The sequence below is a fragment of the Squalius cephalus genome (assembly GCF_949319135.1).
Source record: "Squalius cephalus genome assembly, chromosome: 11".
In the NCBI taxonomy this organism is placed as follows: Eukaryota; Metazoa; Chordata; class Actinopteri; order Cypriniformes; family Leuciscidae; genus Squalius; species Squalius cephalus.
This window is the reverse complement of record NC_137132.1, coordinates 17,341,673-17,360,005: the sequence shown is the minus strand read 5'-3', so window position 1 is coordinate 17,360,005 and position 18,333 is coordinate 17,341,673. Positions and strand designations below refer to the sequence as shown.

General features: G+C 42.4%; 2 protein-coding genes across 4 annotated transcripts; one reads left to right on the top strand and one right to left on the bottom strand.

Annotated features, from left to right (window-relative positions):
- The first annotated feature begins 200 nt into the window (after positions 1-200).
- Positions 201-6,020, top strand: exo5 (exonuclease 5). Of its 3 annotated transcripts, none has more exons than XM_079886313.1 (7): positions 201-271; positions 1,327-1,420; positions 1,618-1,705; positions 1,840-2,093; positions 2,186-2,290; positions 2,369-2,541; positions 3,645-6,020. In XM_079886313.1, exons 2-7 carry the CDS (start codon positions 1,327-1,329, stop codon positions 4,113-4,115), a joined length of 1,185 nt encoding a protein of 394 aa, XP_079742439.1. In that variant the 5' UTR covers positions 201-271; the 3' UTR covers positions 4,116-6,020. The 3 variants fall into 3 exon arrangements, with proteins under 3 accessions (XP_079742439.1, XP_079742437.1, XP_079742438.1); XM_079886311.1 differs by lacking the exon at positions 201-271 and adding an exon at positions 1,110-1,212; XM_079886312.1 differs by lacking the exon at positions 201-271 and adding an exon at positions 1,131-1,180.
- Positions 6,021-8,490: 2,470 nt separating this feature from the next.
- LOC307166599 (uncharacterized protein) lies at positions 8,491-16,996 on the bottom strand. The gene is made up of 2 exons (XM_079885059.1): positions 16,918-16,996; positions 8,491-16,690 (listed from the first exon to the last, which is right to left on the bottom strand). Exon 2 carries the CDS (start codon positions 16,441-16,443, stop codon positions 10,552-10,554), a length of 5,892 nt encoding a protein of 1,963 aa, XP_079741185.1. The 5' UTR covers positions 16,444-16,690; positions 16,918-16,996; the 3' UTR covers positions 8,491-10,551.
- Between the last annotated feature and the right edge of the window lie 1,337 nt (positions 16,997-18,333).

Here is an 18,333-nt window from a genome sequence, read left to right as displayed (position 1 = left end):
ACTCCTAAACAATATGAATGCAGCTATTTTAAAATGTAGGCTATAGCTTGTATAAAACATGCATTTATTTTTTAAGTTTAAATACAAGAACTACAATACTTTACTGGCTGTCAATGCAGGGCAAGCTCTTGATTAAATGTTCTTGAGTCCAAATAGCGCTTCCTTCTGTTGGCTTTATAAATCTCAATCCTCTCTTCTTCCTCCACAGGGTCGGCCAGCTCTCCCACCCATCTCAGACTCTCCTGGGACTGGCTCATGGATGTCTTTTTAGGTTGGTTGGGCCTGGCTGTGGATACCATTACATTTTTGTGTCGTTGACTCCCTTTATTGGGCTTTTTTCTGGTCTTCTGTGAGCATGTATGATCTCCAGGACTGTTCTTCAGCTTTCTCATGGTCTCAGGTGTTGTTTTAGACTTTTGGCTCTGGTCCATAGGTAATTCATCTAGTTATGTTTTCCATTGAAGTGCTAACTTAATCCTCATGTGATAACTGTGAAGGTAACAATGTCCAGTGTTATTTTAAAATAATTGATATTTTATTATAGTTTTTAACTCTTACAACTTCATGAGACCTGTGATTTAGATCATTATGTTAAATCAGTGTAAAACTAGTGGCTATACACCGTCTTTCCTGTATCATTAGAATGCGAATGAGATGTTCTGACCTGACACGTTATGATCCACAGTTATGTTTCTTGATAAATTGTTTTCATTATAACTTTGGTCGTATATTTGGAGTGTCAGTTTGCCATCTTTTGTTTTTATTCAAATAGTGAGAACAACTACAACTGGCTCCAGGACGTCAAAAACGCCATTCCTTTCCGTGGCTCACTGTTTACGCTAAATATACGATACTTTATGGCAACCATCCAGTATTTCCTATTGGAAGTGTAAATGCATATGATTTTATAATGGTTTATTTTTCATTTAATATCATGTTCAAATGTGTAATTTTTAAATATCGCGACGTTACAGAAATCCAAGGAAATGTTCTTCTTTGCTTACATTAAAGAGACTCAAAAACGTCTGTTTTTATTAGAAGCATTTGGCACTGGTATCCAATCGGATACGTTTCTAGCGAAAGAAGTGGGTGGGGCTATATGGAGCAGTAGCCAATCGAATACATTTGTTGATGTTGACGGGGCGGGATGTTAATTTGGCATACTTCCTACTAGAATGTCGTATGTAACTAATCCAAACTACGCAATATAATGTAAAACATCTATGACAAATATAAGAACTAATGGCGTGTTTATTTTACAGCTGTTCCTGCAATATTGGTGTGAAGATTAGAATGAGCTGAAAATTACTTTATTTTCGTTTTCAGATGGATGCTTCTGGATCACAACAACTGCTCGATGACTGGGATGACATTAGCGACTCCGAATTCCTCAACATCCCTTGCGAGCAACAAAGCATCGGTAAAATATCGTGTAATTTTCAATGTCTATTGGGAGCCCCAAAAGATTGTGTAATTTTGGTAATTTGTTGTGATTGTCATGCGTTTTTTTTCTTTCTGTTCATTTGTTTGTATAATATCTCTTTCTTTCCACTGAAAGAATGTGGTATGTGTTAGGTTTTATACACGTAAACAGTATTTTTCTCTCTATCTCTTTAGATCCCCAGAGTCCTCTCAGTAGAGAAACTGATTGTGAACACTCAGTGGACTTCAACCTTCCCAGGGTGCCCACTTCATCAGTGTACAAGTAAGTCTTTTGTGTGATGCTTAGAGAAAAAATGTTTCTAGATATTGTGTGCCGACATGCAACCCACGTCATTCTGCAATATGTTGTTTCTTTGCTGTTGTCATATAATAACATGATGCTCTTCTGCTTTTCAGCCATAACAAAGAGGCTTTGGGGCAAGAAGCAGTAAAAACTGATGATGTGAGGGGTTTAAAGAGAAAGAGCCTCCATGAAAACAGCCTCAGCCCAATGCAACGCTTCTTCAAGCGGCATCTGAGTGTGACTCTCCTTTGTGACCAGTCTTGGTGTGAGATAAAGGCCATCTACGGTCTTTTGAAGCCATATCTCAAAAGAAAAGACCTGCAACGGACTGAGGTGCAAATCGGAGCAAAAATACATTTATCAAGAGGTGATGTAATAAACTGCATTGGCTTTCAATACTTTGTGCAACATAATGTATCATGCATATTCAGTAATTCCATCCATGCCTTTCATCTCCAGAACTGGAGATACAGAACGTTGTCCCTATAGATATCAAGACTAGAGAGGATGCAGAAGCCATCAAACTTCTCAACATGTTACACATGATTTCAATGTTAGAAGCAGGTGTGTTGACAGTGTAGAAATAATTTTAGGTATTGTTTTGGAAGTATAAACATTTAATTCTCAAACATCTTATTTCAGGGGAGCGTGTGCGAGAGTTTCCTGTGTTTGGTGTGCAGGAAGGTGTTTTTTTCATGGGGGTCATTGATGAACTGATGTATAACCAGAAGGGGGAGCTAGTCCTAAATGAGCTTAAGACACGCAAATACAACTCCATGCCTAGTTCTGCACAAGATAAAGTGAACTGCTTACAGGTGAGTTGGAGTTATTTATTGCAGGTCATCATGATGCAGCAGTTAATGATTGCACTGTGCTTTTGTGCACAGCTGCCTTGTTTTCCCTGGACTTCATTGTGTTTCCATATACATTTGGCCATATAGTGAGGGTCAATGATGTGACGCTTATTTGTGACATCTATTCATTTATTTACAAAAAAACAACAACAACAACATTAAATGACCTGAATACAAATTGTTCTATTTTCTATAAAGAGCATGATATTTTTTGTTGTTGAAAATTGTCCTAATTGTCCCAACTGTCCTAATATCATAATAATAATAAAAAATCCTCATGAAAGAATGAAATTCTAGAGATGAAATATTAAGTAGCTTGGTGTAATCTTTTATTATTATTTCTTAATAGAAAAAAAATCGGTTTCATTGCAGTATTATGATTGTATATACAATTATAGTATTTCTTAATATTTTAGCCTTTATTTTTATATTGTCAGTCACTCATTTATTTTTTTGTTTTAAGTTTAATTCATTTGGTTATGCGATTTAAATTATTTCTATCAGCTTTAATTTATTTTTATTTCAGTTTTAGTATGTAATTTTAGTACTTTATCTTAAATGTATTTATTTCAGTTTCTAATTTTCTCCGATTCTAATTTTCATGTGATACTTTTTCATATTTTATTTCAGCCTAATTTCAATTACCAAAAATTATATTTAATAGTTTCAGTTTTATTTTCAGTTTACAACACTGATAAAAATGTATCTTTGAACAAAACCGTTACAAATGTTTGAACAAATTATGTCTGCTAAATCGAAGTCATGTGCAACCAGCCAAATCACGTGGTTTGACTCCCCAAAACTGAATTCATAGTTGATGATATTTATAGAAATACCATGAAAAATACATTAAAATTAGGAAAATGGCATCATTTTTTTTCTCAAAATCATATGAAACCAACATGAATAAAAAAGTGCATTTCTAATAACTTGGCACAGATTTTTCTTCCCTTCTTCTTTTCTTTATTATGCACACTCTAATGCACCATTGACCATATATATATATATATATATATATATTGGATCTTTGCATCTGTTTCTTAAACTGTCTATCTGTTATTTAGGTGGGCATGTATAAATTGCTATTTGATGGACTGGTGAGAGGGGAAGTGAAGAAAGACCATATTTTAAATCACCTTAAACTGCGTCCAACTCAAGTGCTTGGAGCGGGAGTCCTGGGCCATGCTAAAAGCATTGGGGTTCAGGTGACTACCTTTGAGGAACTGGTTGATGCCCTACTAATAACTGTGTCATGTTCTGATCTTCCATGCATTGACCTGCTTCAGCTTGAATACTATCACCAAGGCTCTAGTGGACCCATTGGGACCAGAGTCGCTCCTTTCAATGAAGCTCAACTACGGGCAGAGCTTCAGGGTTATCTGGCCTACTGGACAGGCCAGAGGGAACCCAAAGGGGTGGACATAGAGGAGGCCTGGAAATGTACATCATGCCTGTATGAACAGACTTGTGATTGGAAAAAGAATAGATTGCAAGTATCTGACCAACAAGCAGCTCATGCTAGCTCTTGCTCATGATTTAGCATTTTACAGTTGGTACAATATGTGGCGACTTTTGTCATATTTTTAGCTTTCAAGTTTTATACTTTTATAATTGTCGTATGTGTTCGATTTCAGTTTTTAAATGATGTGATGTGAATGTTATTCTGCAACTCTATAATGACTGTGAGTGATGCGTTGTGGATTCATAATGCAATATTTAATCCATAATGCAATTTTTGGATTAGAATGGCTTTAATGGAAGCAAGCTGAAAGCTTTCTTTGTGTACATTAATCATTTTAGCCCACTTAGATGTGCTTTTCAATGAACTTCAATGAACTTTTATGGCTTCAGTCAAGGGAGGCCAATATAATCAATATATAATGCATTTAAAGTGAGCAAATTATATAGAACTTCTATTGTTCTGTAATTTTGTTTTAAAACAAAGATGTACATCATTAACCTTAGCCATTATGTATTAATAAGTTATTAATAGCTAAATAATTAATAATGGTAATCCCTAACTAAATAAATTATGATTTATATAATGTTTGTCACTTTCAAAACATCAATGGAATATGTGCCACTAGATGGTGCTATTTTACCATTAATAATTAGGTTAAAAAAACTTAAAACAAAAAAAACAAAAAAAAGGTTTAGAATGTTGAGTCATTTCTGTAAGATGATAATATGATAACTATGACATTATCAGTTTGTATTTGACAGTTATTGCTAATATGAAATCAGTGATGCGGTGTGCCAAAGATTGGAAATGCCATATTTTGATTAGCAGATCTCTCATAATGTCACAATGACACACTTGTGTTGATACGGAGATGCTTGTTTATTTGGGCACGAAATTTCATCAGCACTGGCACTGACCTCAGCACTGCTTTTCTTCACATGTCGTCACTGAGCGCAGGGCTTGGAGCATGTCCTTGTTTTCAATATGACACTGTCAGACTAGGAATGACACATCTGGCATTTAAAAGAGGCCACACACTTCCTCAGGGTGCTTTCCATGTGAACCTAAATCACACACCAACAAACAAATGCTTAAGTCAGTCTTTAAATTCAATGCACAAATGTTTGAGTTTGTTCCTAGGCTGGTGGTTAAGATCTGTGCCTTTGCATGGCGCATAAGTTGTTGTAATTGTCTCTGGAGGCTTGTTAATTTTAATAATTAATGGACTCTCTCTTTTTCCTTATTGCTGATCTCATGATCAGCACACAACTGACTGCAAATCTTAATAGAGAAGAATCTGCGCTCTAATTTGATAGCAGTAATGATTTTACCCAGCATTGCACATGCTCAGGGCATGCATCAAACAGCCAAGAGGCTGAGAGCAGCCGCTATTAGATTGTGTTGGTTGAGGTCTGTTCTAATCTGCTAGTCAACAGGCTAAAAGAGCCATACCCTGTTCTGTGTTTGCTCATGTCTGCATTAAAGCATGCCATCTTCCTTAACGCAGCGGCTATTGGAACCTGCAGTACCGTCTGGTCTGATGAAGTCACTCAGGCGCTAATGACCCCTCATTCAAGGCTCTTAACAGCACTCCCACTCACTCAGTCTCTAGTAAAGTGCTTCAGCACTTCACTTCAGCCTTTGTAAACTCTTGTCACCTGGCAGACAGAGGAGCCACCCTACACTAATGTGGCCCAATGGTTCATGCTCTGTTTGTCTTGATCACTGATTTGCACCAAACTCAATTCCTGCCTTCCCTGATCAATAGGACGCCCAACATAGGGTCTCTGAATGATTGCATTAAGGCACAGACAAAAAGAAGTTAAAAGGCTCCATTCTTGATTTTCCTATCATGTTAGAAAAGGGTTAAATGGTGTGTAAAACTAAGTGCAAACACATGGGGTGATTGAATTGATATTCATGTGAGTGTGCAGTGCATGGGAACTAATGCAGGAATAAATTTGTCAGGACTTTGGAATCATTCGTTTTGCATTGTGATATCTTGCATTGATGAATGTCATCACATTGGTTACATAATTCACCAATATCACATAGTTCAATATTGTCTAAAATGTAATATATTCTAAAAGAATAATTATATACCATTCAAAAGTTTGGGGTCGGTAAGATTGTTTTAAATTATGTCTCTTATGGGCACCGAGACTGCATTTATTTGATCAAAAATATAGTAAATTGTGTAATATTGTGAAAAATTATTATAATTAAAAATAATTGTTTTATATTTTAACATGTAATTTATTCCTGTGATGGCAAAGCTGAATTTTCAGCATCATTCAGTGTCACATGACCCTTCAGAAATCATTCTAATATGCAGAATTGGTGCTCAAGTAACATTTCTTATTGAAAACAGTTGTGGTGTTTAATATTTTTGTGAAAACGATGATGCATTTTTTTGCAAGTTATTGCGCCCTTTCTGAGTAAATGTATTAATTTAAGTAAGTATGACCCAGACTTGTTATTAACTTGATAACTTATTCACCTAAACAAATGCTTAAGGTTGTTTACTTGAGTGTACTCATGATACATCTTCTTATAAGGAACTGGAAAAATAAGAAACTAAAATAATGCATGATGAATAGACTACAAACTATACAGAAAATCCATTAAAAGTGTAAGCCTGTGACGCAGATCTCATTACAGAGTGACAGCGGTCTGCTGCCGCAATAATGTAACCGAGCCAGAATTCAGCTCCACCCTGCTCAGTGTGGAGATCCCCACATGGTCAAATGATCCCGGTTTGGAGAAATTGAAACCCACAGGCTTCTTTAAGCTAAAGCAAAACATGAGGAAGTCTTTGGACCCAACCAGCAGCTGTCCACAACCCCAATCTCACTGTCATCATTAGTCAACTGACTAAAACACCTCCGTCTCCATGTCTGACTCTTTAATCCCAGAGATCAGCCATACACTGTGGTTCAACTGGAATCTGCTGCATGTGATTTAAGAATCTGAGCACAAGGGCCTAATAACACTGACGTCATCATTGTGATAATATAATGAAATATGAGTACTGCTGAGGGGGTTGCGAGAAAAGCAAGTGTTATTTCAGTGCAGTTCTCAAACATAGACTCTTGTAAATGTCTTTTTTTTTAGCAAATATGTGATAACAGATTAACAGAGTAATGCAACTGGTTAATGTAAGTGTAATGTAATGTAATATGTAATTTTTTTTAGAAAAACGTCTTGCATATTATATTTCGCATTCTAAAACAATGAATTTGATGAATTTTTAGGTGTGACCAAATGTAGACTTTTTTGCTGCCAAAATAAGTATGAAATGCCCAAATAACTCAATAAAAAAAAGTAAAGCCGGGTTCACACTTCACACTGTACGATTTTGGACACGATTTGGCCGTCTGAGACAAATGTTGACAATCCTAAAAGATTCCTCTGATTCTTGGCCAAAATCTGAAGTCTTTGGATCGCTAGTTTGACGTTCGCCGACAGCCGATTAATGTCTGTTGCAATCAAGAAGATTTGTGGCACAGTACTGCCGTGTGACTTCTCCTTTGACGACCATCAAATCAAAAACCAACAGGAGTGCCGAACCTGATGATGCAATTACTGAGATAACAACAAACCAGGACTTGCTCCACACACATCATCTTCATTTTTGGACCATTATTGCAGTGATTATTATGTTTCTAGCATTTTATATGTTTAGCAACAGTTTTTCTAAGTGATGGGAGTGTATAGCTTTTCATTTCTTAAACCACCATGTTGGAAAACGTGTATCATGGCCATATTCCAGATTCATCAGGCTCAAATTGAATGGTTGGGAGGGAGCATGAAGAATTTTCACATGTCCAGACTTTATATTCATTGAACTTCAAGTTATATTCATTCAAGTCTTTGGTGCTGGAGTAGACTGTACAGAGTGATTGTCAGTACAAGATCTTGATAAAAAATGTATGCATCTCTTGATGGAACAAAATATTGTGATGTTTTTCCATCAAGAGGTGCATGCATTTTTGGTCAAGATGTTGTATTGGCAATTTGAGCCTGATGAATCTTGACATTGTCATCCTGGAATATGTCCGTGATCTGTCTTCCTAGATGGTTGTTTAAGAAATGAACACTCATCAATTAGAGTTAAAAGAACTGTTGCCAAACATATAACATGCTAGAAACATAATAATGACTGCAAATGCAAAAATTCATAGACTCTTAAGCATTTGCCTATTTAAATCCAAACAAAACCTTTTTTTGGCCGGACAGTGTATAAACTTGCACTTGCAAGTTATAAAGTCAGAATTGTGGGATATAAACTCACAATTCTGAGGGGAAAAAAAGGTCACAATTAACTTTTTTTTTTTTTATTCAGTGGTGTAAAACAAACTTCCTTCACCGAATGTGCGTGATTGATGACGTAAAACACGACATGGTGTCACCAAAGGTTGCAAGCAACACACGACGAAGATGAAGATGAAGATCAGGTATACCATCTTTAATAATACACTCAGAAGGCAATACAAACAAGATGAGCAAAAGAAACCAACCGCTATGCGGAAACGTGACCGGACAATGGGTGATACAAACACAGCAACTTCAATAGCAAGGCAAATGAGGGTAATTAATGACACACAGCTGAACTGAAAACTAATCATATCTGTTACCATGACAACTAAAGAGTGGTGGGAAAACTGAACAAAGGAAGACAGGAAACTGGTGAAAACAAACTAAAAGTCCATGATAATGAAACTAAGAATGAGTGTCTGTGACATAACGCCCCTCCCCAGAAGACGCGACCTTGTGCCGTAACCAAAACAGAGACAAACAGGGGATGAGGGAAGGAGGGTGGTGGCTTTGGAGGACGAGGAGTAGGCGAAGGGCTGGTAATAACAGGCAGATAGAATGGCAGAGAACCCACGGAGGAGCAGATGGTGGGAGCATTCAAGGTGGTGACAGGATGAGTGGCCAGATGTTGCAGACCCAGAGCGGAGTTATGACGACAGCCCATAGCGGAGTCGATGGAGGTAGGAGCCAAGGTGTTGACATGGCAGACGACATCCGCTGGACGGCCAACGGAGACAGATGCGATGTTAGGGGATCCCAGGGTGCAGACGGAGAGCTGATGGGCCTGAGTAACACCGTTGGCTTTGAAGACCAAGGCGAGGTGCGACGACGAGCATTCGAGGTGTAACCGGAATATCCGAGGACCGAGGCTGAGCCGGTGCGACAGAGGACCCAGGTGGAGCCGGAGGGAAGGCGAAGCCCGCTGGAGCCAAAGGGGTGGAGAGCCGGAGCCCCTCGAATGGTTCATAAGTCCGCAGCGCAGACACGGTGATGGCTGACCAAGGTGAAAGCCGGAGGGACGAGGGAGCCAGGTGGAGCCGAAATGCCAAGGATCTCTGGTGGAGCCAAGTGTGGGAGGAGCCAAGGCGGACTGTTTAATAGACTGGGGACCTCCAAAGGGTCGACAGGGCCGAGGCGGAGCTGGTGAAAACAAACTAAAAGTCCATGATAATTAAACTAAGAGTGAGTGTCTGTGACACATGGCTTATACCGGGGAACATGCTCATACAGTCGTAAAGGACTATTATAAATCGTACAGTGTGCTCCCAGCTTAAGAAAAACTTTTTTTCACCCAGTTTCGCTCATGCACAGAGGGCTCTTGTGGTTTTGAATGCATTCAGGACATTTGATACCAGCCCCTTTGTTTTGCTGTACAGGACATCTTAATTCACTCTTTTACATTTTTGGCAGAGCACAAGGCCCATTATAGTCCATTAGTGCCTTCATGCAAACCCTGTTAAAACTACAGATCTGGTTGCATGCACATTTTGTCCTAATAGAGTAATTGCCCACTAGCGATCCTTTAGTGAAGACACAAATAACTCCAAGTGAAACAAAATAAAGTACACAGGATCCAGGGGCTGAGATAGGAGAGAATGTGAGTGCAGTTATGTGTGTTTGTTTCAGCAAGGGAAGTTGTCATGGGCTATGTTCCATTCAGCTTAAACACTCCCAAGAAACTCCAGGACACAGTTGATTCATTTCCATGAAGTTTACTGGGAATTTTGTGAAACTGCAATACAGTACAATGAGATGTCTATATTATTAATCAAACTCAAATACACAATAACAGTGTAAGTAGCACCACTTAGCTAACATAGCAGTGTAGCCTATATGATAAACACAATCAAGCTAGTAGAAACAACCAGCAGCAATAAACAAACTAATTTAACCGTCTCAATAATCTTACTAACTTAAAAGTAAGCAGTAACCAAATATTACACGATGAGAAATACTTACAGACGTTGCCTTAGCAAAAAGGAAGAAGGAAAAGCGATCGACTCAGAACGACTGATAGAGCTCACACATTCCTGTAGCTGATTACCGCATGGCAATTTTACTTCCTATTTCCCAACATGCACTAGTACTAAGTTACTATGGTTACAAGATAAACAAACCACACTGAACTGCTGAAACAAACACATTTTCAAGCGGCATGACACTCCCCGCTTGGGGTCTTTAAAGAGCCCACATTAATTAACAGAATCAGTCTTTGGAGAGAGAAGCAGAACCACTTCTTTAATGGGCCGAGAAAAAGCCTTTCTGGTTCCATCCTTGACGACTTCCACTTGAACCTTCCGGACCAGTCCATCTTCTCCTGGAAAGGTTTTTGTGATGATGCCCGTAGGCCATTGATTTCTCTTTGCCTGATTGTCTTTCAAGAGAACTATGTCTCCTTCCTGGAGGTTCTGCCTTTTTCCTTGCCATTTGTGCCGAAGCTGCAATGTTTTGAGGTATTCATGTTTCCACCTGTTCCAAAACATGTCTGCTAGGCCCTGAACCCGCTTCCATTCCTCTCTGATGAGATGCGCTTCCTCAAAGCTTCCTGACGGAGGAGGAGGAGCAGATCCTGTCTTGAGAGTCAGGAGCATTGCTGGGGTGAGGATGACAGGCGATTCCGGATCCGATGATACTGGGATGAGCGGTCTAGCATTCATGATTGCAGCTACCTCAGCCATAAGTGTGGTCAGAACTTCATGTGTAAGGTGAGACCTCCTCTGCTCAAGCAGCATGCAGTCCAAAATACGGCGGGCAATGCCAATCATGCGTTCCCAGGCGCCACCCATATGAGACGCGTGGGGCGGGTTGAATACCCAGGTGCAGCTCTGTGTGTCCAGGTACTCTTCCACACTGTTGAAGCCTGGATTAGTCTTGTCCATCTCCAGCTCACGAGAGGCGCCGACGAAGTTAGTTCCGCAGTCAGAGCGAATCTGCTTTGCAGGGCCCCTGACTGCAAAGAACCTCCTCAAGGCATTGATAAAGCTGCTGGTACTCATTGCTTCAATTACCTCGATGTGAACTGCCCTTGAGCACATGCATGAGAACATCACAGCCCATCGTTTAGAGTTGGAGACTCCTCCTCTTGTGCGGCGTGAGACAATGTCCCATGGTCCAAAGACGTCGACACCTACGTAGGTGAAAGGAGGTGCTACTTGTAGCCGTTCTGCCGGCAGAGCTGCCATCTGCTGATGTTCGGTCTTCCCCCTCAGCCTTCTACAAGTGACACATCTGTGAAGCAGACTGCTGATGCAGCGTTTAGCTCCTACCAGCCAGAACCCTGCCGCTCGAATGGCACCTTCGGTCAGATGTCTTCCTTGGTGTTTCACTGCTTCATGATAGTGAGACACAAGCAGGGTTGCGAGATGATGTCGGCCAGGAATGATGATGGGATGAGCCTCGTCCGTGCTCATATCTGACTTTCCAATCCGACCTCCCACTCTAAGAAGTTGATCGTGGTCCATGATGGGGTGCAATTTCCACAGGCTGCTGGAAGATGGGATGTTGGATCCTGAGTTGATACACTTAAGTTCCTCTGCATAGCACTCATTCTGGACACTCTTCACAATGCACACTTTGGCCCTTAGCAACTCTTCCTCTGTAGAGCGACAGATGTGCCAGCCCTGACATTCATTCTGGGTGGAGTGGGCAAAGGAACGAGCCACGTGGATGAGGTGCGCTATGGCCGTGAGGAGAGTGCTGAACTTGGAGAAGCGTTCAAAGCGTTGTGGGTGCACCACATCTCTGGTAACATGTGTGAGACTTGTCACCACCTGAGGACGCACTTCAGAGTCAGTGTCAGGGTCAATAAGGTTATAAGTCTCTTGAAGCTCAGGTGAATACGAAGATGCATCATGGAGAAAGGCTGGTCCTTTGAGCCAAGTTGTGCTGCTAAGCAAAGCTGGTGTCACAGTTCTTGACCCAATGTCAGCTGGGTTGAGGTGCGTTGGGACGTACTTCCACTGACCAGAACAAGGTGATTGATGGATTCGTTGGATCCTGTTGTGTACATAGACATAGAATCTCCTTGTCTGGTTCTGGATGTACCCTAATACAACCTTGCTATCTGTGTAGTAGGTGATGTTGTCGAATGTTGTGTCCATCTCTGTGACTACCATCTCGGCGATCTCAATGGCGAGTACAGCCGCACAGAGCTCAAGTCTAGGGATAGTTAAACCAGGTTGGGGGGCCAACTTTGCCTTCCCGAAGACGAAGCCAATCTCAGTCTGTTCTTGGTGGCTTGTCACCTTTATGTAGGCAACGGCTGCTATAGCCTTGACTGATGCGTCTGCAAAGACACAAAGCTCTCTTCTTAGCGCACCTGCGGTGGAGAAGGACGTATAAGGTCGTGGTATCTGGAGCCCCTCTAGATCTTGGAGTGACTGTTTCCATCTAGTCCACTCAATCTCCATGTCTTTGGGAAGAGGTGAGTCCCAGTCCTCTGATTGCGTGGTGAGTTCCCTGAGTATCAGTCTTCCATGAACCGTGATGGGTGCAAGGAACCCTAGAGGATCGTAGAGGCTGTTCACGGTTGAGAGTACCCCTCTGCGAGTGAATGGCTTCTGATCATCTTTGATTTGAAACATGAAGGTGTCTGTGCGCATGTTCCAGAACAATCCAAGGCTACGTTGAATGGGCAGATCATCAACAAAGAGATCTAGGTTGTTGACGTCCTTGGTGCGATCTTCGGTTGGAAATGCTTCGATGACTGCCAGTCGATTTGAAGCAATTTTGTGCAGCCTGAGGTTAGAAGCTGCAAGCATCTTCTGTGCTCGCCCGAGGACGCTGATGGCCTCTTCCTCTGTGCCGAAGGACTTTAAAGCGTCGTCAACGTAGAACTCGCGGTCGATGAATCTTCTTGCATCACTGCCATAGTCGGCTTCTGCTTCCTTAGCTGCCCGTCGCAGACCATACACTGCAACGGCAGGCGAGGGACTGTTCCCAAAGAGGTGAACTCGCATTCTATAGTCCACTATGTCGGAGGTAGGGTCGTTGTTTCTATACCACAGGAAGCGGAGAAAATCGCGGTGGTCCTCCTTAACGACAAAGCAGTGGAACATGTGCTCGATGTCGGCGGTGATCGCCACCTGTTCCTTCCTGAACCTCATAAGAACACCTAGAAGGCTATTATTAAGGTCGGGCCCAGTGAGCAAAACATCGTTGAGTGACACTCCTTCACATGACGCGCTGCTGTCGAAAACCACACGGATTTTATCTGGCTTCCTAGGATGGTACACACCGAACAGGGGCAGGTACCAGCACTCTTGTCCAGGCTGCACTGGCGGGGCAACTTCTGCATGTGCCTTCTTAAGCATCCTCTCCATAAACTCTAGGAAATCGGCTTTCATCTGTGGTCGTTTTTCCAATGAGCGCCGGAGTGAGACAAGACGGTCGAAAGCCTGTTTCCTGTTGTTAGGCAGCCGCTGTCTTGGCGACCGGAAGGGTAAAGGTGCAACCCAACTTTTGGAGCTGTCCTGATAGCACTCAGCTTCCATTATCTTCAGAAACTCTAGATCCTCCATGGATGGAGCGAGTCTGTGGTCGTCGGGAGTACGAGCGAAGACAGTCTGCCCCAGGCAGTCTCCACTGAGCATCATTAAGCCACAGGTGGAGGTTGGTGCAGGATGATGCTGAGTTTTAGGCACTTGACCAAATACCTCTTTCACTCTGATCTGGTTGTTGCATGGCTGAAGATAACTCGTACGACCGTTCTCTAAGATGGCTGTTTTGTAACTCCTCACTTCAAGTGGTCTGTGGGCACCTCCAAGACACACATCGCCGACGACAACCCATCCTAGGTCAAGCCTTTGAGCAAACGGTGCATCTCCTGGGCCACTTATCTGTTCTCGGACCTTGTGTGCCTGTAAGATGTCTCTACCCAGTAAGAGGAGTATTTTGGCGTCTGGATCCAGAGGCGGAATCTTGTCGGCGATGCGCTTCAGGTGGGCATGATGGTAGGCTGCTTCCGGCGTAGGAATCTCGGAGCGAACGTTAGGGATTTGGTTGCACTCGAGGAGTGTAGGCAGAGGAATGCTCAATTTCTTGTCCACCGGCTCCACAGTGTATCCGCTGGCTCTCCTCCCCGCTGTCTCTGAACGCCCCGCACAGGTCTTGAGAGTATATGAGTAGGAGCTTCCGGAGATCTTAAAAACCTCGAAGAACTCCGACCGCGCCAGGGAGCGATTGCTCTGCTCGTCCAGTATGGCGTACATTCTCTTGGACTCCTCCCTGCATCCATTTGGGAACACGCTGACGAGACAGATCTTAGCACATGCTCTGGCACTCAATCCTTCACCACATACTTGAGTGCACGTCGACTTGACCTCCTGGATGTCTGCTCTGTCCTCCTCGCCGCCGTCCTCTGAAGTGGAAGGGGACGACTTAGATTTCCAGGTAGGTGGGCAGGGGTGGAGCGCTGTCACATGAGCAGTGCTCTCACACTCTGTACATTTTAACTCAGCAGTGCAGTTCTTTGCAAGATGCTCTGTGGAGGAGCAACAGCGAAAGCAGATGTAATGTTCTTTCAAAAGCTGTTTGCGATCGTTTATGCTCTTCTCACGGAAGCCTCTGCATTTCCTCAGAGGGTGGGGCTTTTTATGCAAAGGGCAGTATTTATTTGGATCAATTCGTTCCATACTTTCTCTGCACTCGGCCTTAGCAGTTCCTGAGACCTGCGTCTTGTGAACATAAACCGATGTCTTTATGGGCCTCTCCCATTTACTCTTTCTCTCTGCTGGAGCTTGCGTGAAGAGGTTAAAGCTTGGATCAGTGCGAGCCCTTGCCTCCATGGCGATGAAGTTTACAAACACGGAGAAGGGTGGGAAGCTAACGAAATGTTCCTGTTTGTATCTGGTACCAAAGTAAAGCCACTTTTCTTGCATGTTGTATGGGAGTTTCTCAATGATAGGCTTAATTCCTCTGGAGGTATCCAAGTATGACAAGCCTGCAAGGTAGCCATCTTCCTTGGCAGCTTGTAGCTCTGACAACAGGTCGGCTAGATCCCTGAGTCTCTGTGGATCCTTTGTTGTGACTTTTGGAAAGTTTTCTAGTTTGTTGAACAGAGCCTGCTCGACGGCCTCTGGCGAGCCATATATTTCGTCGAGGCGCCCCCATGCCATGTTCAGTCCAATCGCTGGATCCTTAATGTTGACTGTTTTTATCCTTCTTACTTGTTCTGCTGACTCTTTTCCCAGATACTTGGTGAGGAGGTCGAGTTCTCCTGCAGCAGACAAGTCTAGATCGGCGATAGCGTTCAGGAACGATGTTTTCCAGGCCCAATAGTTCATTGGCTGGTCATCATATGTGGTGATGCCTGAAGTCACCAGGCGGCTGCGAGCAAGGTATTTGATGAGGTCTCCAGTGGACGTAGAATGGTCATAGCTACCTCCATAAGGCGTCCTGTGAGCAGGCAGGTGTGCAGGAGATGAGGAATCCTTCTTGATGTTCTGTTGCGGAAGATTCCCACCAAGCTGAGGAGCTGGAGAGGAGTTGAGAGGCTGCTTGAAGCTTTGTTGTGGCAGTGCCCCACTGGTCTGAGGAACTTGGTGTGGCATAATGTCAGCGGAAGCAGCAGCTTGGGTTTGACTTGCATTGAGTGGGTGGTGTGTTGAAGGGATAACATTGATTGGTTGGTGTGGAGGATGAAGCGTTGGCGAAGCATAGTCACTCCCTCTTCTGACAGATAGACCCCTGCTGCATAGGCTGGCTTGTGTCGACACATAGGCGGCGACGAGCTGGTCTTTGACCGATTGGGGGACTGGGCTGTTAGCCTTACTGCATACTTCAAAGCCCATATCTTGTAAACCAGCCACGAGAGCATTTGCCTCTGCAATGGCAGCATCCTTTTCTTTTTCGTCATTTAATGCATCAAGATTAGCTTGAACTCGTGCCTGCTCCACTTTAAGTTCAATTTCCTTTAGCGCATGTACCGCTCTAGCTTGCGCTGCTTCGGCCTTTGCCTTTGCCATGGCGACGGCCATGCTTATCTTCGAGCTGGACGATGTACCAGATGAGCGACTGCTTCTTGAGCGCACAGTCTCAGTCTGGTTATCTCCATTTCCTTTTTTATTGTTGCTACGTTGTGACATTGTGACTCACCGCGTTTTCAATATCAGGAGAAGGAAGCTAGTATGTAGCTGACAGGGAGCTGTAGCGTTAGCCGCTTATCTCTTGGTATTGAGTTGCTCTGTAGGATGGCAATCCTTGTGTCCCTCATTAGCTGTGATGCCGTCTTTTCACTGTCATGGGCTATGTTCCATTCAGCTTAAACACTCCCAAGAAACTCCAGGACACAGTTGATTCATTTCCATGAAGTTTACTGGGAATTTTGTGAAACTGCAATACAGTACAATGAGATGTCTATATTATTAATCAAACTCAAATACACAATAACAGTGTAAGTAGCACCACTTAGCTAACATAGCAGTGTAGCCTATATGATAAACACAATCAAGCTAGTAGAAACAACCAGCAGCAATAAACAAACTAATTTAACCGTCTCAATAATCTTACTAACTTAAAAGTAAGCAGTAACCAAATATTACACGATGAGAAATACTTACAGACGTTGCCTTAGCAAAAAGGAAGAAGGAAAAGCGATCGACTCAGAACGACTGATAGAGCTCACACATTCCTGTAGCTGATTACCGCATGGCAATTTTACTTCCTATTTCCCAACATGCACTAGTACTAAGTTACTATGGTTACAAGATAAACAAACCACACTGAACTGCTGAAACAAACACATTTTCAAGCGGCATGACAGAAGTACTGTTGGAGTGAGTGTTTGCATATTAGTGGCACAAGTGTGCTTTTGTGCATGAGGATGCAAGCTTGTGTACTTGAGAGATTAATTGAGCTGTTCAGAAACGTGCTGGGTTAATGAAATGGCAGTTGACAGTGACTGTGCTGCACAGGAAGCCCTGTAACAGGGCTTTATCTCTGTCACACGGCACAGAAAGAAACAGCTTATTATGTAGGTCACAAGTCAATTTGATAACTTACTGTTCTAAGGGAATAACATGCTTTTCTAAAGAACAGTCAGGACAGAACTGGAATAATAAAGGGGTCCTATTATGCTTTTTTTCTTTAGTGTGTAATGTTGCTGTTCGAGCATGAAAAAGGTCTGCAAAGTTACTAAGCACAAAGTCCACTCCAAAGGGAGTTACTGTATTCTCCACATCAGTAAGCACTATTTCTGAACTCCCTGAAATGCCTCAATTGCCTCTTGAGTTTTCTTCTGGGAACATACATATCACAATATTCCTCATTTAAATAATTCCTGCCCAATACATGCTCATAAAAAAGGGACAAGGCCTGGTTGAGTTGCTTTACATGCTGCATCCGAAATTGCATACTACCCTACTATATAGTAGGCGAAAAACAGTATGTGACAAAAGAAGTATGTCCGAATTCACAGTTTTCATTAAAAGAGTCAGCAAAAAGTACCCAGATGACCTACTTCTTCGGGCGAGTTTCTGAGGTGTGCATACGATGGACACTTTACTTTTCCATGAGGCGACGGGAGAGGATTTGTGAATGGCAGTGAAGCAACATAACTGACGCTGGTAGGTCACATAATAATGACAACATGGCGAATGTAGTACGTCCAGATGACATTCATCCAACACACATTCATACTATATAGAACATACTTTTTTAGTGATTGTGAAGTAACCCTAACCCTAACCCTAACCCTAATTACTTATTCAAAATAAATACCTACTCAAGAGAGTATGCAATTTTGGACGCAGCCAAAGTGTGTTGAAACTCGCGGTAATGGTTAGGGTTGTGACATTTCCGAAACATGCTGTGTAGGTTGACAATCACAACACACTGGTCCAGCCGACCAATTAGAGGACATTGCACTTTTCCGGAAGGAGGGGCTTCATAGAGACCAGAACTAAACGGAGCGTTACTGACAGACTGAGAAGAGAGGTGCTGCAACAATGTAAGATGTGAAAAATAACCCTAACCTT